The sequence below is a fragment of the Pavona decussata genome, unplaced genomic scaffold (assembly GCF_977016875.1).
Source record: "Pavona decussata unplaced genomic scaffold, jaPavDecu1.1 SCAFFOLD_39, whole genome shotgun sequence".
Classification (NCBI taxonomy): Eukaryota; Metazoa; Cnidaria; class Anthozoa; order Scleractinia; family Agariciidae; genus Pavona; species Pavona decussata.
The window spans coordinates 1,389,754-1,412,500 of record NW_028145461.1 but is presented as its reverse complement, the minus strand read 5'-3'; the positions used below and the strand labels follow the sequence as shown (position 1 = coordinate 1,412,500).

The 22,747-nt window shown below is 38.8% G+C and overlaps 1 protein-coding gene across 1 annotated transcript in view; it reads right to left on the bottom strand.

Moving 5' to 3' along the window:
• Positions 1-22,747, bottom strand: part of LOC146483392 (uncharacterized) — a 72,967-nt gene that overhangs the window by 36,928 nt on the left and 13,292 nt on the right. The window contains exons 12-22 of the mRNA XM_085106029.1: positions 21,148-21,467; positions 20,004-20,136; positions 18,565-18,854; positions 17,387-17,525; positions 15,769-16,067; positions 6,127-6,271; positions 4,814-5,139; positions 4,139-4,277; positions 2,592-2,875; positions 2,279-2,417; positions 919-1,220 (exon numbers count right to left, since the gene is read on the bottom strand). Of these exons, the coding sequence (XP_084962155.1) occupies positions 919-1,220; positions 2,279-2,417; positions 2,592-2,875; positions 4,139-4,277; positions 4,814-5,139; positions 6,127-6,271; positions 15,769-16,067; positions 17,387-17,525; positions 18,565-18,854; positions 20,004-20,136; positions 21,148-21,467 (2,516 nt within the window). The remainder of the gene's footprint in view (positions 1-918; positions 1,221-2,278; positions 2,418-2,591; positions 2,876-4,138; positions 4,278-4,813; positions 5,140-6,126; positions 6,272-15,768; positions 16,068-17,386; positions 17,526-18,564; positions 18,855-20,003; positions 20,137-21,147; positions 21,468-22,747) is intronic.

Genomic DNA, 22,747 nt, shown 5'->3' with positions numbered 1-22,747 from the left:
GTTCCTGTTAGTACGTTCCTGTTCTTCATGAAAATTTTATGGGGTTTGGTTTTAACACGGCGCGACATGCATGATGAACTGTTGACACGCGAATGGACATTTTACAATGCTTTGTGGCAGAGGCGATACCTTCCCTTGTTGTAAAGTGTCTTAATTATCGGGATCAAGTCACTGTATGTCATTTTCACTTGACTGTTGATTGGAAACATAAATATACTTTTGAACTTTAGTCTCGCATTTTCGAGGATGGGGGTGGCTCGCTACTCAGTTTCGGAGGGTGGTTACTTTCGGAATTTCACGTTATGATAATAAAATTCGTCGCTCTCGTAGTATAACCCCGACATGACGGTTTGAACAGTATCTCCTTCATAAGCTTAATTTAAAACATTTTCCTTTGTTTTTGTCAAAATTTGAAACGTACGTTGTAACGCAAGCGTTCCATCTTGGTAATCCATATAGTAAAATTCCGCTCAGGGAGCCAATCAGAATGCTCCTTTTCAGCGCAGACCGGTGCAGCTATGTAATAAATTCATCTATTTTACATTCATTTAGTCATCCTCTATGCGTAGATTACAACAATGACCAATTCCCAGTTATCTTGAAACCTTAGCTTATAGAGCACTGCGCCGTGTTCGCAGAAGACCAGCTTTCGAATCCTGTTCAAGCCTAAATATTTTTAGGCTTTCTTTTCGCAGCTGCTTTTACATAACTGCAGTGGTCTTTCTCGTATTAATTCTTTCATCTGCATTTCAAAAGTACGATATTCATATAATTCACATTAATCAATATTATTGCTTTTGTTGATTCTGTTGCCGTTGACGTATCCATCTTCGTCGACGTCGTCGTTGTCGTTATTACGGCTGCTTGTTGTTGTTGTTGTTGTTGTTACTTATACTTAGTCTAAACGTAATCACTTACCCGAGCGTTACCACGAGGTTTGTAATTCTTCCAAGTCTCATTGCTGTCCATCTTGTAATCCAGTTGAAAGAACGTCGACCACCGCTCAGCATCTGGAGTACCTTCGATCTCTATGTACGTAATAACTTTCGGCTCACCGAGGTCAATTTCAAGATATTCTGTTGAATAAGCAGTCGATGGCACCCAGCCAGAACCAGGCCCCAGCCGAGCTAGCCATGGCTCTCCTCCAACACGAAAAGAGGAAGCCTGGATATTGGAGTCCGGAATGAGGCCACTGACCATTCCTAAAGGCTCAGCGCACACTGTGATGAGTTAACGAAAGCAACAAAACACGACAGTTATCAAATGTATATTCAGTTGGCTGGTAAAGGGAGGCAGTTTTTTTATTCGAGATTTCACGGCCGCCATTACTTGGCCTTGTTCCGGAAGTTAAGGCTCAAATTACAGGAAGTGACGTCATTGGCTCAACACGAAAAATTCCACATGGCTAATTTTCATATGGATTCTACTTCATACACTGTATTCTGCTGTTGAACATAATAACAGCAGAATACAGTTTATAAAGTAGAATCCATATGAAAATTAGCCATGCGGAATTTTTTGTGTTGAGCCAATGACGTCACTTCCTGTAATTTGAGCCTTAACTTCCGGAACAAGGCCAAGTAATGGCGGCCGTGAAATCTCGAATAAAAAGCTAAAAAAAAAATACTTCCAATCGCCGTAAAGGATTGAAATTTGGTAACATGAGTAAGAAGGTCATATTCTACACGAAAATGCAAAAAGATGGAAAATGAAATTTTCGGCCCAGGGGCACTTTAAGTTGTGCATAAACAACAACACAAGTTACAGGCTGTGGCCATGCCCTTATCCGGAATAAAATGGAATACTCAGTGTTGGTCACACATATCTTGAAAATATGTTAATGACAATTACAATGACAATACGCTTATATGGCACTATTTCCTGAAAGGTGAAATACCGCTTTATAAAAATGAATATTACTTCAAGATAATTAAAATAACAATTACAAAAAGAATAAAGATATTATCTGATTATGACTAATAAAACGCTCGATTAAAAAGTTTGATTTTAAATATAGCAATAGAGCAACTTTTCCTAATGGCTGGTGGTAAAAGGTCCCAAGGCGTTGGAGCGGCAACAGCAGAAGATCGTCCACCTTTAAAAGTTTTTAGATTATATATCTGCTTAAAAGTATACTGGGAGAGAGTTGTCTAAAATTCACGAGAGAAGAGGAGGGGCGGATAAAAGGGATGATCAGACTGGAAAGCCAGGGCGATTATTCGAAGTTGTGGGATTATTCGAGGGGCCACAGTGGTACAAGATATTTTCTGATATTTACCGTCACATCCGTACAGTTCCAGACTGACATAATTGTATTCTTGCCATGTTCGAGGGTGGAGGCGAAGGTAGCGTGACGTAATATTTCTTGGCAGCGATCTCCTCACAATTTCATGATGAGAAGTACAACCAGTAAAAACCTGCCGCGACAATAAAATGATGAGGAGTCATCCACTATATATCAAATCAACGACAAAGGTGTGTTCTACTCTCGACACCCTCATGAGAAGCGAAAATCACAATTAAAACAAGTGTACGAAAAAGCCAATAAACAAGAGGGACAAAATGAAACTGAATACTCTGTCACCGAATACCTTGACTTTTCCTTGGACAATGTAATCATTCCATTCAGTTCCGTCCTCGCTTGTGCTGAGTGTAAAACTCGTAACCCATCTTGATTCCCCCTGAAGTGCAAGCGCCGTCACAGTTTTCCCATAAGGTGTTAGAGTCACTTGAACGAAGTCTCGACTGTCTTTGGAATTCCACGTCGACCAGAATTGATTGTTGTTAAATTTAATCCTACCAAAGCTCCCACCAGACGCTGATAGATATGAACTATGCAATTGCCCATTTTCCAGGCCGAGTGGTGTCGCGCAAGCTAGGAACATTAACAAACAATAGACCATTTCCGAGTTGCCTTGAACCTCCTTATGAAAGCGAGGCTAAATGCAAAGTTTTTGTTCTGAAAATTAGTTTTCACTCATATGCAAACAAAACTAATTTTGATATGAAAAGTTTTGCACTTAGCCTCGCTTTCATAGTGAGGTTCACAGCTACTCGGAAATGGCCTAATCCATAAGTCAATAGTGTGCTTAGTGACCTGGCCTTTGAGTGGAAGTGAGGCTGGAGCAGACTTTTTCGATACAAACCTCTGTGCTTTTGATATGTAAATGAAACTAGTTAGCGTAGGAGCAACATGATGTCATAAGAAAAGCAGGGAAGTTTGCTTCAAAACAGAGTCAATTACACCTGCATTGCCTACACTTAAAGGTCAGATCACTAAACATACAACTGTAACATGGGCTATTATTCCACGAAACGACTTTATTGAATGGAAAAGTTGTTTTATGATAAAGAAAACACCGTATCATGATAAATGCTTTCTGCTTACTGAGACATTTTGTTAAAACAAGCATTTTCTCAACATTTACTTGTAGCAATTCGCAGCCGAATATTTGGCAACTATGCAGCACCCAAGATCCCTTTTTTTTGTTTTGTTTTCAGAACAAGAAGAGTCTTGATAGATTTTACAAGAGTTAACAGTTTCACTTCAGAAGGACTTGCGTAAAAGACTCATTGAGTCCTTATTCTCGTTGCTGTAAACTTCTTGGTCATTATTCCATTGGCAGCCTTGAGTACAAAAATATCACAGAAAGAAAATTCACCATTGAGAAAACCTAGAATTTAGTCAATTCACGTTGTTGTTTTGCAGTGGACGGCAAAGAAATGTACAAAAATGTATAACGCACGTGCAAAGCAATTGCTTTCGCTCATTAAAAATCTTGTCTTGTGACGTTTCAGCTGCCATCGCTTTCGTCGGGTTCTTTTAGTTTCTTCAGTGATAGCTCAAGAAAAAACGAAAGGAAACCGGAGTCCCCTCCCCACACCCACCACCTTGCCCACCCTAGCGTGCTTAAATCAGACTTGTTCGATTTCCACGGAGAAAAAACCGAGGGATTCCTTGAAAGAAGGGGGACTTTCAGTGATTTCGGATTTTGCACTACAAATTTTCATAACATCAGCTGAACACAAATCAGTATACTCCCTCCCAAACCCACAGATCTTACTGAAGAATTCCACTTTCCTAAATCAAGCAGTATGGCATAAAAAGTCACGTTTAGAAGTAATAAATTTAAAGTACCCTTGCAGCCAATCAGCTCCACTCGCATGCAAATCATCTGGTGCCATTCATCAGCGTGGAGTCGAACCAAACGAGAAAACAAGGGCGGTGTTAATTCGTGCTTTGTTGTTTTGTTACTAAAACTGTTACCTTTAAAAACCTGTCATTTGGAACAAAGAACACGTTAGTGGTTTTGCCTTCGTTAAACGTATTTTTAGCTAGCGTTCAATCTGTTAGTCTTAGTTTTATCATGAATATCCCAGGCTATAACCGCAAAAGATCCTTTCATTGATCTGTAATATGGATTCTCATAAAAAGAGAGAATTAATCTGGCGGATAACCCGTCAAATAAAATAACGCAAAAGAATTCCACAAGGAAAAGTATAATTTACTTGTCTAATGTAGGTTTGTCGATTGACTTTTCCGCGCTTTTTTTTAATTTGTTTGATTGTTTGTTTTGTTGTTGTTGTTGTTCGGTTGTTGTTTTGTTGTTGTTGCTGTTGTTGTTATTGTTTTTTTTTTTCATTTTTGTTTATGTATCAGTTTTCAAGAAGAACATGATGTAATATTCTCTTGATTTAGCTGTAATGGTATAATCCTACTTGCTTCTACGGGAGGGGGCAGAGAATAGCTGTCTATTTCTTCCCCACACCATCACCACCACCCGACGAAATAAGACGAACGAAATGCACTTACCATCAGTCCTTCCTCAACATGTTGATTCCACACTATTCCGTCATTGCTATAGGTAACCGAGAATTTAGTAACCCAGCCTTGTTCCTCAGGGAGGCCTGAGTACTTCCCTTGTAGCATGATATTTGTTATCTTGTGTACTTCATGTAGGTCCACCTGAAAATACGGACTTGTGTTTGTGTCGTGCGCGCACCAAGCTCCACCTTCAATAGCAGTGTTCAGCCTCCCATATCCTGGTTTGTGAAACCGGTTTAACATGCTCGAGGCTTTAATGGACGAGTTCGCTATACTTCCAGATTCAAATCCAATGGGTTCGATGCCCTGAAGTCCTGAAAAAAAATACCACAAGGTTTATTTTACCGAAAATTTGCCGTGAGTATCTTCAAATACACAAAACAAGTTTTGTTTTGGTAAATGACTTACCCAAGAGGTAACGAGGTAAAGGAAAACTCGTTGCAAAGAATTGAAATGGAAATAAAATCTTGCATCTGTGGTGCGACACACTATTAATCTCACGTGCTTAATTTTTCTTCGCAAAGATTTTGGCGAGTTCAATTTTCGTTCCCGGCCAAAAGTGATTCAAAAGATATTTCTGACTGCAAGTAAGGCGTAATATCCACCTATTACTTTCATTTTTGTATAAAGATATTGCAGGCGAATGTTTTGAAAATTTCTTGTATCACTTTAGATTTTTCTATATACGGGACAACAAAGTTATGCACCTCGGGAAGGACCGAGGTATATTTTACAAGTCAGCAACGTTCATAAATTTCTCAGATTCTACATCTCCCATGGGCCGTGCCAAATACTGCAAGGCTCGACTTATGTTCACCAAAAATGAGTCGCACCTTTTGACCTGAAAATCCGTATCGACAATACCAAGAACAGTAGGGTAACACAACAAATATTCACTGTAACCTCTTGATAACGGATTCTCTCTTTCGTGATTTTGAGCCTGGGAGAAAACAAGATGCCGCTCTGCTCTGGGCATGCGTTAACGTTACGAAGAGATCAAACAACTTCAGCAAGTGATGATATCTTACATTGCACTACTATTTACGTTCACCACATCCAGCGCTCATTCTCACGCAGTTTGAGTGAAAAATAAAAAAAAGCAGTAATTGATTATTCTTAGATCTTAAATTTTCGTAGGACTTTCCAGAACATGAAACAGTGCTCGACCTGAACACCAACCATTCGGCCATCAAGCTACATCATCTCCCTCACACACCACTGTTAAGCTGATACTGTGCCATTTAATATGACACACGAGAGCTAGCTTCAGCGTCAAAACGGGGCGTACTGTGTACTCTTACCGGTTGAAGGACAGCCATACAACTCAATCCTCATGCACTTTCTGATATTATAACTTATAGGTCTGACACGAACATGGCGAGCCCTTATAACGTATCCTAGCTTTGTAAATTTTGCATTGTCGCCGTCTTCGTTACCACGTACTTGCTGTGTAAAAGAAGGGAAAGGACATCAGTCAGTTTGGCAAGTTTAATAATTAAACAGGCTATGAAGTGATTAACAAATATTCCAAAAGCTTATTTATTTAATTAAAATTCACCTATCAAATCGCTGATAATACGTCATGTCTGCGCACTTTATATTGGGTAGAATACCCGCAGCAGTTAAACAGAATACGAACACGGCCAAAAGACAAAAGTGTTTCCTTAATCATGCCTCTAGTTCATTAATACTTCATGTAGAGAAAGAAAGGGAATCGCTACAGCGTGTGAAGAAGGTTTGGGAATGTGATTTTGGTTATCATAAAATTTGGCAAACTTTTGCTTTCAATTTCTCCAAATTTAGAATAAATGGTTTAAGAAGCGACATCAAACTCTCAAAAGAGAGTTCCGTCTGATGTCCAAACACCCCTCCTTGTGTTTAATATATTCCAAGAAGATTATTTAAATAATACACTGTACTAGCCAGCGTAAACAATTTATGGATCATTTCTTTTCCTGGAGTTATCTTCCTCAAAGCTTTCGAGGGTGAGAAATAGCGATGTGCACCTCTGCACGCACAAATGCTGGAGCACGCATGAGACAACACTCAGTCATTTTGAGCTAGACTTCCTCAAAGTCGCTCGCTCGCTTCTCATTGAATGGACCTTGCGCGATCATTTTGATCTAGACTTTCTCAAAGTCGCTCGCTCGAATTTCATTTTTTTACTGCTCCACGGGATACGCTTGTCCGGAATGTTTTTCACATGGCGTTCAATAAACTCGCAATAAACTCTACAGCCACTCAGCTTCTTCCACAATAATTTAACCCTGATATAACGATGTTGTTCGTTTACAGCTATTGCATACATGCAGGCACCTGACTGTTTCTGTAATTTTTTGTTTACTACACTTGTGCTAATTTGATACATGAATAGTACACAACCCCGCTTAACTAGAAATCCAGCTCTAAAGTATAATATCTTAAAGCTGCCGTCGGCTTAAAATGAGAGATTATAAAAAGTTAATTCATATATAGTAACTAAGGCATTTAACGATTTTCTAAAGTACCATCGAACGTAAGAGAAATATCAATAATCTAAAACTTTGCTCTTTTCCTTTATAAATCACTCAAATTAACATAACAATGTTTTTCATTTTCTTAAAGACGTCACTGTAAAGATAAGTAATTGAACTGATCTGATTCAGGGCCTTCACAGAAGCGAAAGAAAAGCATTGCATGGTATAACAACTTGTTTCTAGTAAAACACTGTCAAACGATGTGGCAGCTAAACTAAATCGATTTTTTAAATAAGAGCACCTGTAGAAAAAACGTAATCACTAAAATTACTTAATTCCAGAAACTCTTCAAGCTTTAAGCTAATACTAGATAAAAAAAATTTCAGAAATGTAACGATGACAGTGTTACAATCGTATTTAACAAAAATCGCTTACAAAACTAGTACTTTCTTCCACCCAAGGCCGGGTGAAGCCAAGCCTTTTCTATCTATAATTTTACGACCTTTTAATCTCCTCATTTGATGCTACAATACGAGTAAAGAGGGCTTTCCACCCAGCCCCAGCTTCGCGAGGTTTTGCGAGTCACGTATTTCTAGTTTTACTTTGTTACAATCAAGGTCACCGTTCTTAAACATTTCCATTTTGTTTTCACAAATAAAAGCCCGGTATGAAGAATCAGGAAATAACACACACTTCAACAATCAAGCCATGTGATTTGTGTCGGTCAATTTGGCTTTGAACTGAAATTTTCATTTACATATTCATAAATGCTGTTAAAAGAACTAGGTCACATATATCCGTGACTCAGTTTTGGTTAAACATCACGGAAATAACCAACATCTGGATAAACAATGTACCTTGTGATCATTGCCGAAGTGTTGATTTCAGCTCAGTTTTTAATTTGAAAACCTCATTTCCACTTTGTGAAAAGCTCTCACTTGTATATTCCGCGTTATTCACAACGTGTGAATTGTACTATCACGGGAACTACATATATTTACGTATCTATCTACCATGCAGCCTTATCATGCGTACTCGGTCGAAGTTTCCGCTTCAGGCCTTAATTCATTTCCGATGTTTTTCCTTTTCAGTTTTCAACACTTCACCTAGAGAGATTCTGCTCGGGTATATTCTGAATTTTAGGTGGAAATGTTCAACCAAAAATGTGAGACCCAAAAAACTCAAATATCAATATACCACAAACTGAGTCCAATCATACATGAACGTATAGCTAACGTGACACACATCCCAGGCTTGACAAAACGTTTACGAAGGACGATATATTAATTGGGATGATCGTTTTATTATATAGATCACGCATGTGTAATACAGTAATAAATGTTACTAACTTTCTGAAAGAAACGTTTCTGTTAGAAACAAAAAAACCTTTCTTTTTTAACATCTATTTAATGCGACTTCTCTTACATGGACTGAGCACGAAGACGCGCCTTCTGTAAGTTCTTTGGTTCCTCCGTAATAGACCCTTTTCCAAAATGGCGGCAACAGATTTGAATGAGTTAAAATTGAACTGAATGAAAAACTGATACCAGGAATAGAAAGAGCAACTTTTCTTCAGTAACCCTTGCAAAGTTAGGTGTTATATCAGGTTAGGAAATGTAAGATGAAATTTGACAAATTTACAGACGTGTGTATGACTGGGGGCATACGTCATACCCCAAGTCATACAAACGTCTGCAAAATTTTCAATTTTCGCCGAAACTTTGCAGGGTTACTAAAGTAAAAGTGCTCTTTATAGTGCTGGTATACGTTTAATTTTAACTTATGTGAATTTTCGGCCGCCATTTTGGAGAAGGGTCTATTCAGCTAATAGCTGGAAAAATTCAAGTATTTTTCTTCTCTAAATATTTTGACACAATGAACTTACTCGGAGTATCTTTCATTCTCTGCGTATTGAAATTATCAGCAGGTACTGGGTTTTGAGTTCTTCTAGCTTGGAAATCATTTTGATTCTCTCCTGAAACTTTTTGTCATCGAATTTAGCAAAGACTGCGAGTGTGGCGTTCACTTAACTTCAGTTATTACTTATTATATTTGCTCAATGGTTGTTTCAGTGAACAATACCAAATATAAATGAAAAACAAATGCAATAACCTCGTTCCTCTCAAAACGTATCCTTCATGGAAGCTGCAGATCTAATTAAGAGGACAGCACAAAGTGCCTTTGCAGAGTAATGGGATTCATTTCCTTACACCCTGTCTTAGTTTAGGTCTACATATAGCCATCTAGGTTCTACATATTTTTTGTTTCATGTACGATGCTCGCAACATGCTGAAATATTACATCTTTTTTAGTTACGTTTATATATATGATGTAACTACTCTGAATTTACATGGCTGTGTCCTATATGTAGGTATCTATTTTGTCTTCTACAATACTTCTAATTGTTAACAACATAATTCTTGACATTTTTAGAAATTCACTCACAGAGAAGTGTGTTTTCGGCTTTGCAAGATGTTTCTAACTTTCGAGTCCCTGAATCATGAAATCGTCAAGTTCGAACATTTAGATGAAAGCTACTGAGCAGCAATTTCACGTCACTGTGATCATTTACAATTGTGCTGAATTCAGTTTGAAGCGGGAAGTCTTTGGAGCTCTGTTTCTATCGTTCTTCCTTGATTTTTGGTCCTTCGCAGTGAGCTACGTTGGGGACTCACTCTTCCTCGTTTACGACAAAACAATTCTCTCAAAATTTGCTTGAAACTGAAGCGGAAGTTTGCCGAGTACAAAGGGTAAATAAAGGGGGTTATTGCACTGTTCGAATAAGCCACCACGAATTTCACGAATCTTGCATCTGGATTTCTGCAGACGTCTTGTCGTGGGTTTATAGTGCAAATGGTGGTAAGCACCCAATGAGGACACCAGCACACACAGAATACCAGAACTACAGACGCCATCATGCGAACGACACGACGTGCTACTACCTCACTCTGAGCAACGTGGTTTTCTTCCTGATTTCCAGGTAGCCGCCTTCGAAAAAGCTTCACACCAATGGCTACATACAGAGCGACTGTTACAGCGAGTGTGAAGCCGGTCAAAATGATTCCTTGTGCGGTCTGAAACTCATAAAAGTCTTCCACTGTTGGAAAAACTGCAAGAACATTTGCGTAACAAACCGTTATTCCTAGTCGCACTTCCAAGTTCATCATTTTCCAGTAAAACGCGAAAAAGCAGGTGGGGATTACCCAGGTAGCTGTGATTATTAAGTACAGCAATTTTCCTTTCATAACTGTTGAAAACGGAAAGTACACAGCCACGAAACGGTCGATTGCAATCGCCATGAAGTTCATGGTGGAAACAAACAACAAATGAACGATGAAAAAGTTGTGCGCTTTGCAACTGAACACACCAAAACCTCCAACAAACGGCCACTCAAAACCAATGTGGATAAAAAATATCAAACGAGACAAGCTAAAAATTGCTAGAAACATGTCCGCAATGCTGAGGTTAACTATAAGATAGTTGCTGACTACACGCATTCGCTTGTTTGTGTTCTTGTACACGGATGCAACGACAAGGGAGTTACCAACAATGGCGGCTACGATCAACGTTGACAAAGCGACGGTTTTGATGGTCTTTGTGGTTCCAGTTTCGTTCGCAAGGTTTCCTAGATATGTTCTACCAGCTGAAATGTTTTTTGCTGCAACGCTAGAGTTTAGAGCTTCCATGTTGAAAAGCAAAGACACTGGCACTCTAGAATGAACGCTGTAGCTCAATTGATAGTCGTATGAATGCAGATGTATTTAACTTCCGTATCTTGTTTTTCAGTTTATCGTTAAAACAAACAAGACAACTTTACTTATTGTAGAGCAATTAGGTAAGGTAAATATCTCTACTATCAATCGTCAAATTGGTTTCATTTGTATAAAATTTTACTTAAAATCGAGCATCAAAATAAGCTAAAAACGATTTTCACTTATTTTTGGTCACATGAAAAATATAGTTACTTTTTTCATCACAAAAGTTCTAATTTGATACAAGGACTGTATCCTTTTAAAGAAAATGGCTTGCAATACAACAAAAACCCCTATTCAACAAAACGTTTCTATCATTTTCCAAAAAGATGCAAACTAATTCCTATTGTTGAAATAAAAAAAGATTCAGCTTTGTTTAGTTTAATTTACTTGTTTGTATAAGATTGTAAACTTTTAACACCTTTTCAAGCCCGGCGGAAGAGTAGTTTGAGGAAATGACCTGTTTAAAACCGCAGCACTGATCCCTAAAGATGAGATCTTACTCAAATTGTTAAACCAAATTTTTTTTTCTTTCAAGTGGCCACAACCAAAAGAAAACTGCTGAAAAATTAAATCCTGATTTACCAACTTCTAACCAGCTGTATAATTGTTAATCAACCTTTTCAGAGTGTGAATTAGCCTGGAAAAACACAAGGAAAAGGAAAATAAATAGCATATTAAAACCATGTAATAGGCTATTCCTTTGTAGTCCGCTAAGGTAAAATATTGTTAAGGTTTTTGTACTGCACGCTTGGCAGGTTCTTATATATAGTTCATTTTCACATGACAAAAGATGTATGAAAGGAAGTAACAATGGTAGGCTTGGCTTCAAATAAAATTAGAAATAGAACGTCTCAATACACAATTTAAACAGAAACAAATTGTGTAGAACTTGTTGGATTTGATTAGCGTCCTTCAGCTGGAATTGGGAAATTCGGCGATAAGGTTCTTTCTACCATAAAACACTGAAGAGAAAAGGACAAACAACCCATTTTACTTAAAAATCGCATTTGACAAATTTCAGTTTACAACGTTACGAGCAAGAGTATGCCCGCTTCTGAGTAATTCGCTTAAATGGTTTCGAAGAAGTAATTATCGATGAACCTTAGCTTATTCATAAATAGAGCGACTTCGAGTTTCATCAGCCTATTGCCTTCAATTTAAACTACTCAATTTAAAAATGAATTTAAACTTATTTTCGCTAAGGCAGCTTTTCTGGGAAATATTAGTTTCCCTGGTCTGAGGTCATCTCAATCTGAGTAATATATCGCGTTGTGCTCCATTTTGAGATCTACCGTCAGCTAGTTTTCCTATTTCGTTATGTAAAAAATAATAATAGTAATAATAAAAATAATAAAAATAATAATAATAATAATAATAATAATAATAATAATAATAATAAATAAAACCAAACGAAAAACAAACCTCAGGCTTGATTTTGCATGAACTTCAAATTCGCTTTTTATCTTTTTTATATATAAACGATAGCCTCCATTTGGCGAAAAATATGCTCAGATATTTGTCCCCGGACATTATCTGTTCCGAGAAGCGAACAGTTTTCTGTTGTGTTTATTATATTATCCTTCAAATATTTTTCGCAACACGCGGGAACTGCCAGTCTGTCATATGTCGATCACGTCAAAGTTTTTCAATTGGCTTCCAAAATCCCCCCGTCTTTCAATATTCAGATTTATCTTCAGTCAAAAGCATATGTTTGGGGAAAAAGTAGAACATTTGAAAGGAAAAGAAACTTTTTTAAATTCCATGAAAGACAAAAGCAAGATACAACTGGTGGAAAACGTTACAGGGAATCTAACTTCCTTTCAAGAACAGGATCAAAGTGAAAAATTGTTAAGCAGCGCTTTCCGTAAAATGTGAAAACCGCCGTGAACGAAACAGCCGGCGCTTTGTCTTTCTGCCCCTTTTATCTTGTGTTCAATTGGAGCAGTGCTTTATATTGGAAAATACGATTGTGGAATTGACCAGGCGAAAACGACCAGTGAAGAAGTCGAGGCTGAACCTGCAGTCGAAAGCGAAATTACCAATTATTTTTTGTTGGATTTCCATCAGAGCGCTTTCTTTACTAACTTGACAATGAATGGAGCCAGAAACGAAGTCGTTCACAATCGCTGAGGATTGAACTGGCTGCTCGAGGGTAGGACAAGCTGCTTCTTTTCATAGAGAATTTCAACATCTTCAGTGGGGTATCATGAGTGGTTTATGTTTCGTGGACGAAATTTTACCTTCACGAGCGAGATCGACCAGGTGAGCATTGAGAGCGTCATTTCCCGGCTTGAACTCTCTGTTAGTAATGACACTGAAATTTATGTTTTCTTTCTAGACCAGCACGAATTGCTCTCATTAAATTACGGCTGTAAAATTTGTCGTCGTGTAAGCGAGCTTCGACGTAAAATCTACGCAAAATATTTACGAGCCCTTATTTTGTAAACTCGTTTAATGGCTTGTTGATGGCTTTGTCCTTTCGCCAGGCTGAAAGGAAATTATAAATAATACTAGTAATCTACAATGAGATGGGCTAAAATATTTCCTCAAACATAGTTTTTTGTAACATCTTTAATTCATGGACTGTTGAGCAGAGTGAAACTTGGTTAAAAGCAAACGAAAATCTCGCAACGAGCTTGAGTATTTGGACATTGTGTCAAGATCCTGGTTACAATTTAGACGAATTGTTACGAACAGCTTACCATCAAAAACGTTTACAGCGTATAAAGTTGATTTTTGGTTCTTTCTGGTACCGCTTTATCGACCGGCATGTTTATATCTTCTGTCACAAAAGCTAATCGTTCCCCCATCTTGACATTGAGCTTACTTTTAATTGCAAACTTGAAGCATTGAAGTTTGGGAAATTAGGGAATATCACTTGGGGAATATCACTCGGATATTCCCCAGTTTTAGCTGGGGCATATTTAGTCACGCGACGCGTTTAGACAAATTGCGTGAGAGCAAAAATTTTTGATGGATTATAAGAACGCTTATTTCCGTAGCACACAAAACTCATCAAACGTTATCCAGATTACAACAATCCGAAAATTACCAAAGCTAACACAGGCGGCTAAGATATAATATTTTATACAATGGCTTGGAGTAAAATTCGCGTATTGATTGGTCTAAAGGAGTTTGTGATTAGGTACAGACGCACGAATGACGCCATAAGCAGCAGAAAGTGTCCTTATCCTACCGCGTAAAATTTAGCAAAAATTAAGGTGACAGATTGCTAGCCAATCACAACCCTTGTCATCCTTTCATTGGCCAACACGCTTGCTCTCTTGTTATAGATCATAAATGCGCATGCCGTAATGCTCTGAACAATTCGAACTTCAACATTCCGCCCGGAACATACACCGGGCATTTGACCATTTTCCGTGTCCGGGGAATGGGACATTTGAGGCGAATGGCCCTGCAGAGGATGAGTGATTTGAACTAAATAAACTAGAAATACGTGACTCGCAAAACCTCGCGAAGCTGGGGCTGGGCGGAAAACCCTCTTTACTCGACCTGTAGCATCAAATGAGGAGATTAAAAGGGGCTAGGATTTTTTTTATGAGCATGGTCTTTTCGTAGTTCCACAGGCTAGTTTGCGGTTGAAAATCTATTTCTGACGCGACGTAATGTACAACGCGCGTGCAGCGCTGTCGTGTTCGATGAATTTATTTCCCACGGAAAATTATTTTACCGCGGCCACAAACGTGTAATTTCTTCAATGCAATCTTTCACAAAAAAGATTTCTAAAAGAAAGGGAAAATATTCTGGAGAGATAGTTCTGTATCCAGTGAATATTGATGAACATTGCAGTTGAAATTTGATCATGCACGCATATTTTTTCCGATGTATGCAAATTTTTTTCAGACGACGCCAGACAGTCTGACGTCATTCATACTTTGTTTGCGCACTGTTGCCAGACAACAGCACGGACACCTTCACGGAAATATATAAACATATAAAATATATGTTCGGCTCGAATTCGCACGGCTTAGCTCCCGAGCGCGGCCTTCGGCCCGACAAATTTATTAACCTCGCTACACTCGGGCCTTCGGCCCTCGCTTCGCGAGGAACTAAATTTGAATCTCCGCGAAAATCATCACTACGACGATTTTTTTTTAAAAACACTTTTTTAACTTTGTGCGGGATAAACGATATTAAAATGATATATGGGACAAATAGGTTTGTTGGCCGCGTAATGTCCTGTGATAACGCACAGAGGACGTTAAACAGTCACGCTCCGAACCGTGCACCTCCTTGTTTTTACCATGTTTTGACGTTATCTGTGCGTTATCAGAGTACAGACGCACGGCCAATTGAATCCATTTGTAAAATGTTACTGGGAATACCGATCCAGCTTGTGCAGTACGTACGTACAATTTGTAAAAAAGGCCTTGAGGAGATTTCCTTTCGTCTGCATTAGTTGTTTCTTAGAACCAGCAGTCAAGAAATCGTTGATACATTGGAGTAAGAGCTCCGAGTATATCTACATTAATAACTTGCAAAATCTCTAAAGGGAAATATGGCTACTAGTTTCACTGAAAAGTTTCGAGCAAATAAAAGCATAGTATACTTGGAGTGAAACAAGTGCAAGTGCTTTGTTAAGCCGGCTTCGCTTTGCTTCACGCCTCGTGTATTGCAAGACTGCTGTGCACGTGACGATGTAGCTTGGCTGGTCATTTGCTGAATATATTAATCGAACAAAATCGACTATAAACGAAAACTCAACACTTACATCTCCCAATTGCAAGAAAGGATCGATGTATTGTTCAAAGCGCAAACCATCCGAGCTATAATACAAAAAAAATCTCCTGACTCTTCCACATGCTGCGGTTTCACCTTCAGTTGTAATGCCAGTAATGTCCATCACGTGATCAAAGTTGACTTGAAGAAATTCCCACCCCTTATTAGTTTTTGGGCGCCAGATCCCAGGATTTTGGAGTCTTGCGCGCCAAGGCTCGTATCCAGGTCCGCTGTACGAGGAAGCAGTTATGTTGATGAGGCCTTTTTCGATTCCTAGAGGTTCTTCGCAAACTAAAGGAAAAATGATTGAGGAATGTCATGCAAAAAAACAGGCATTTTATTAGCTTTTTGTGTGATCAAATACTTTTCTTTGATACTCAACCTAAAACCGTGTTTAAATTATCATTGAAGTTCGATCGAATTGAAAATGGAACATTGTAATCAAAATACAGCTTTAAAATTGAGGGCGAAAATGGCGCGCGGGGAACGCGTTCACTTTTTCACTTGCCTCCTCGAAAGCTTACGTTGGTTTATCTGTGGGTATGTGTTGTCACTACTCAAGTACGGAAACGAAACCAAATGTATGAAGAGAAAACTGTGTTCCCATGGTCGCAAAAATTTAGTTTCAGACGAGAATCGAAACCATGACTTTCAGAAAGCTTAAAACATCTGAGCTTCTACGAGACTGGTAGCAAGTCTTTTGTGACAGAAATACTACCTGCTGCTAATAATAGGTACGTGAACCTAGTAAAAGGGTGCAAGTCTCCCAGTCGATTAGTGGCTACAGCGTTCGACCGACGCACGGGAGGTCAAGGGTTCGATTCCTTTGTCTCAAGCTCGTGATGAGAGGAGCACTACTTCTTTGTTGGGATCAATCAAGGTCAAAAGTGGCTAGTCTATAGTGATCATAGGACAGTGCCTCATTTTGTTACTGCGCATGCGTTCTGCGTACCTCGGAATGGTCCGGGTTTCTTATGGACTGTTTTTTGTTCGGTTTATGACTATGAGGAAAAATCAGATTTTCGCAAGTGTTATCGGAATCCAAAATGAATCTTTTTTTTTGGGGGGGGGGGGTAAATTGCCGTACAGTGTGCGTCCTCGATGACGTGTGTGGCCTATTTTCTCTCATTATTTAACTCATTGGAACACTGTCCAAATATGGCCATGGTGCGCTCAATAGTCGCCGCCTTTACACAACAGATATCCTACGATACACGTAATTTCGCGTGTGGCGGGGAGAAGAATGTAACAAAGACTATCTCCAGCTTTTCTGCAATAAAATTGTGTTCCGTTTGCTATCAATAAGTTGAACAATAAAACAATTTTCCTGCTCAATCTTGTGGAATAAACCTTTATTACTCGCCCAGACGCGAATTTAGTGCGAGGCTTGCCGTGACAAAGCAAGGTGTTTATTCTCCTGAGACTCAACATGGCCCGGCGTGACAAAGGTCACCTGAATTTAGGCAACTTGGCCTACGGCCTCGTCAGCTGGGTATGGTGCGATATTCCGCACGATTTTGCAGGATAATTGTTAAATACATGTCATTTTGGTAGGAGCTTATATGTTCATCCAGCTCACGGTAAGAATTGAAGTCAAAAATTAGACATACCTGAGCAACCATACAGTTCAATTCTAATGCTCGGATCAAAACTCCAGGTCAGCGGAACAACACGGATGAAACGAGTCGTTAAATTGCGATTGAAATAATGTCTGGCAACCAAATCCATGTCTACACCACCTTGGAATATCTAAACGGACAAAAAAGGACGCACCGTAATAAAAGAACATTCAAAGTAGGCAAGGAGAACAAACAGAACAAGGTCAACATGAAAGAAGTCAAAATGGAAGTCAGCTGTATGCTTGAAAAAATTTCACACTTCAAATGCGAAACGGCCATGTGCATTTTTGAAAACCTGGGCGGCTGCAGGTTCTTCCTTGGAACAGTTTTCAATTGAGTTTCACAAAACATTCAAGTTTACCTTTGTTCAAGTTCACCAATCAAAGGTTAAAATACTGTTTAATAATCGGACTCTCGCCCTTCGGGCTTTGTTTGTTTGTTCACACTAAACGTCTGTTACATGCATTTGCTCGAGTCAGTCTGATTGATTCATTTATAGTGTCTTTAGAACAGCTGTTTTTATCAGTCATTGGTCATTTTTAGCATTGCAAATACGGTGACAAGGAATGTTGAATTTATTAGCCAACTGTAATTAGTAGCAGTTATTCCCTTTGGATTATTTGTTGGTATTATGAGGGCCACAGGTTTATTAGTACCACATGTACAATTTGGTGTCACCCTCATTGATTGATTGATTGATTGATTGATTGATTGATTGATTGATTGATTGATTGATTGATTGATTGATTGATTGATTGATTGATTGATTGATTGATTGATTGATTGGTTGATTGGTTGATTGGTTGATTGGTTGATTGGTTGGTTGGTTGGTTGGTTGGTTGGTTGGTTGGTTGGTTGGTTGGTTGGTTGGTTGGTTGGTTGGTTGATTGATTGATTGATTGATTGATTGATTGATTGATTGATTGATTGATTGATTGATTGATTGATTGATTGATTGATTGATTGATTGATTGATTGATTGATTGATTGATTGATTGATTGATTGATTGGCTGGCTGGCTGGTTGGTTTAACGACGCTCGGTTGAAAAGGGCTATGTAGACTTGTTATATAAATCTTGCCAACAACCTTAAGCGCAACAAGACAGTTCAGGGGAAATTTGCCTGAACAAATTTTAAAAAAATATCGTTTGTAAAGATCTCACACTCACCCTCACGACTCCATTTTCTGTGTAGTTGAACCATTCTGATCCATCATTCATGTATTTCACGTAAAACGTCCACGTATTGTGGTCTCGTTTTCCACCCTGCACAGCGATGGCCGTTATGCGTTTCCTCGCAGGTCCAAAGTCCACTTGTATAAACGAAGACCATAGGTAATAGCCAATAAAATCGTCAACACTGTTGAGCCGAGGAATGTAATGTCCACTTTGTCCAGGAGATGTTCTAATTTGTCCGTCTTTAATTAAACCATCCTCCATTCCCAGCGGAGCGGAACACACTACAGACAAAAGTGAAATGAGACAACAACACTCATCTCACACAAGCAAGGTGGACAGAGGTGATGGAGTTTTCAGTTTTTTTAGACCTTGGTGGGCTCATTACACATACACAAAATAGACAATCAAGTAAATATAGAAAATAAACACTAATATAATTATTTTGCTGTTATTACCCTTATTAATAGTTGTGTACTGTGTCTTTGGGAGTATGTGTTTTTATGTTATATAATGTTCTTTTTTTTTTTTCGTTTTCTTCTTCAAAAAAAATTATCCTACATCTTTGTATGTTAAGGGCTAAGTATTAGTTAAACTATTTTTGTTTCCTTTCCCCAGTACATTTACACTATTTTTTTTTCTTTTTTGTTAATGGCTATTACTGTTTTGATTTTTGATGAGGAGACGAATCAAGATCGATATCAGTAAACGGTAAAGCTAAAGGTATAAACTCCATCAATAAAGGAGATAGGCGAGATGAGGGACTGGGGTGTCCACAAAGCTTAAAAACCCATGCGCCATGGAGATCCCCGGTGAAACCCCGAAAGCGACAATCCAACACATACTCGCTTGGAAAGCGTAGCTGAATATCAGTTCACCCATAGCTGGTCCCTCCGCTAATGCTGAGTCAAGTGGTTCTTGTGGGGAGGAGAAACACTAACAAAAAGAATTCCAACAAATACCACGAGTATTGTTGCCCATCCATAGGCCAAGTACACTGTTAAAGGCATGTAACAGACATGTTCGGAATATTCGTACTATGTCAATAAACAATATCACACATAGGATCGCTGTGAGGTTCTGTCACAGCACCATATAACGTACTATGTGAAAACATGGTTCGCCTGCGAGGATTCTCCTGCATTCAAGGCAGGCGTGATAGGCCCTACACCACAGTCGAACCTACAGTAGAAGCGGCGAAATAGCGCAGCTAAATATTATTACACCACATAGATCACGGGGTCGCTAACTCAACATGGAGACTCCAATTGGATTGACTATTGGAGGCACTAACTAGCCCGACTTACCATCACCTGAAGATTTCTTTTTTTAATAAAATAAGACCCAGGCAACAGAACACATGAAAAGTTGGCAAAAAAAAAGTTTCGTTAGTAGTACATGGAAATATGTTGATCATCCGTTGATGTACAAACCTTTACAGCCACTGAGTTGCACTTTCATACATATCCCATTGTGCCACTTTGTAACGATGACTCGGACAAACCTCGCGTGAAACTTGATGCTTTGGGTCTTAGGCAGTAATGCGTCTGTGTTGGCTTCAAATGTCTGAATGAAGCGGGCAAACAAACAAGAAGCAAGTTATCTTCTTCACAGTCATACTTCATTGTATAAGCTATGAGCTCGACAGACCAGACCAATTGTAATCTGTCGATAGTTAACAGACTTGCAAGTCACTGAGTGAAGCAAGTAACAGATGATACCTTTAAAAACTTAGTTATCGGCAGCAATGTTCTCATTTCCAGAACCAAAACTAAGGTAGTTGTCGACAACCAACGCAGCTGTTTTGTTATCAACAACTCGTTTTACCTGGTGTATGAGACAAGTTGTCGACAATTACAAGGCACTACATCATAGTCAATGTATATTGGGGGTTGTTTTCTCTTGTTGTTGTTGTTTTTTTGTTTTGTTTTGTTTTCATATTTTGTGGCGTTTTTCCATAGGAACAGAGAACAGACATGGCGGCTGTTTTCGCTGTTTCGGCCCACGGAAACTACATTCAACAAAAACGAAGTTCCTTTACAATCAGTCTGTTTCCTCGCCGTGTATAAAATTTAGACGCCAATCGTTCAGTCGTGGCACGCTGCAGACTCGGCTCGAGCGCCTTGTGAAATACGTATGCTTCAAAATCTCATAAAAATCAAAATATTATTACAGCACTGAAAAAAAAATTAAACTCTTCAACCTAATGTTGTAATCATTTAACTACAATGACATGAGGAGAACGTTTGCTGTTTTCCAGTCTTGCCACTTATTTATACTTTAAAAGTAATTCATGTTGTTAACGATTTACAAAACAAGATGAAAATAGCCAGAGAAGGGCCTTTCGATTTATTCCAGCACATCTTGTTCAAAATGCTTTACTTGAATGTCTTATATAATATGAAAATGTTGTAAATTCTGCCAAAGTGACACTCGTACGGTCTCTGTTCATAGACACAGTGTAACTACTAAGGGATCATGGACTACTCAAATTGTCTTTCATCCGGTACTAAAATTATCAGCGGATACTGTGATCATAGTTAAGTTAAGCAAGATTTTTTTAATATAAAAAAATACCGTGTTCACGTTTTGTTCCTTGTGATCAATCCACGTATCTCCGAGCACACTGTGCAGTATTCTGTATTCTTTGACCCAAGAGTCTTTCGCTACAATCCCCGCGGGGACTCCCCTAGTTGAAATTCCAGTGACCTGGTGAAGAGTTCCAAGGTCAATTTGCAGAAACTGATCCGAGCTGTTATCCGCGCACCAACTGTGCTCTTTACTTGAGTTGAGAAGGCCCGCGCGCCATGGCTCAAAGCTGGGTCCGAGAAAACTAGATGCTGTGTAGCCACCCCTCTTAGCTTCACTGAGACTCATGTCCAGGCTATCTTTACAATCTGTTGCACAAAGGGAAGTATAGTTGTTTAGAGGTCTGAAGTTGTATCTCATTTGCAATTATTCTTGCCCAATATGTAATTATGTAGACATTTAACACAAATTTCATCATGCACAGGCATGTGTTCTTCGTGATTGCTGCCTTTTATGGCTTGTTTACTTTTCTAATGCTGTTTTTTACACACGAAAACCTTAAGAGACGGTATGGATGAAGACGACAGGAGAAGATTAGCGCGGATTGTAGCAAAAAGCAGTGTCCTGTTGGTAAAGTGCCCTGGAACTAACAGTAAAAGATTGCACACAGGGAACCGGTGCCTACTTCAGTGCCCGAATACAAGATCTAGAAACTTCTAGACCTTGTACTTGATAAAAGGGTGCGTTCACATTAGTGCCCCGCGAGAATCATACTCGGGCACCGTGCTCGAGAATTATGTGTGGACATAGCCTTATATAATGAGCAACTGTGATGGTTTACTCAAACATTTTTAACAGGACAGTCACTGTAAGTGATAAAGAGTAGAAATCTAATGACGGAAGCTGATTGACTTGTATAATTGTTATTACTTATCTATCATATGCATCGTAGAGCGAGTTACTATCTTAAAAAAGCAATTTCCAAGAACTAATTAACGCTAACTTGAACGAAAACAAGTTGTAGCCCTTGTTGTTTTTAATCTGATTGCACTTTTTGGTATAAATTCCTAGAATAGTACACAGATCCTTGCAATAAAACATGTACAGTGGATTGGCGTTGGATTTTTCAAGTAAGTGTCCTCACTAAATTAATATAATTTAATAGTGTTTTCCTACAAAATTCTACTTTTACGCTCGAGAAGCCGACGGAGGTTCCAAATTATCTTTGTAGTGGAGTCAAGCCACTGTCTAACTGGCTGATAATGAAGGGCAGTCACGTCTTTTTCTGTTGTTGTTCGTTGAATTTTTTAAATTGTAAAAAGCACTTTTATATCGCGACATTTGCCTGTTAGACCGGCTTAGGCCCTGTTCGCACTGAGACGAAAATTTGAGTTAAGCGTTTGCAAAAAAAATGAAAATTTTGTAATCACCAATTTTTTGTTTTCGTAATCCTGTTCGCACATGAAGATGCGAATTTTTTTTTAGTCAGAGATTTCAATTAGTAACTTGATTAATTTTCCATCAAGATGTCGTGACATGTCTGCCGTGTCTGTTTTTTTGCGAAATTTGATGACCCAATGACGGATGGATGTCAAGGAACAAAGGATTTTCTCGCCTGACAAAATTTTTACAGCCTCCAAAGCTAGTC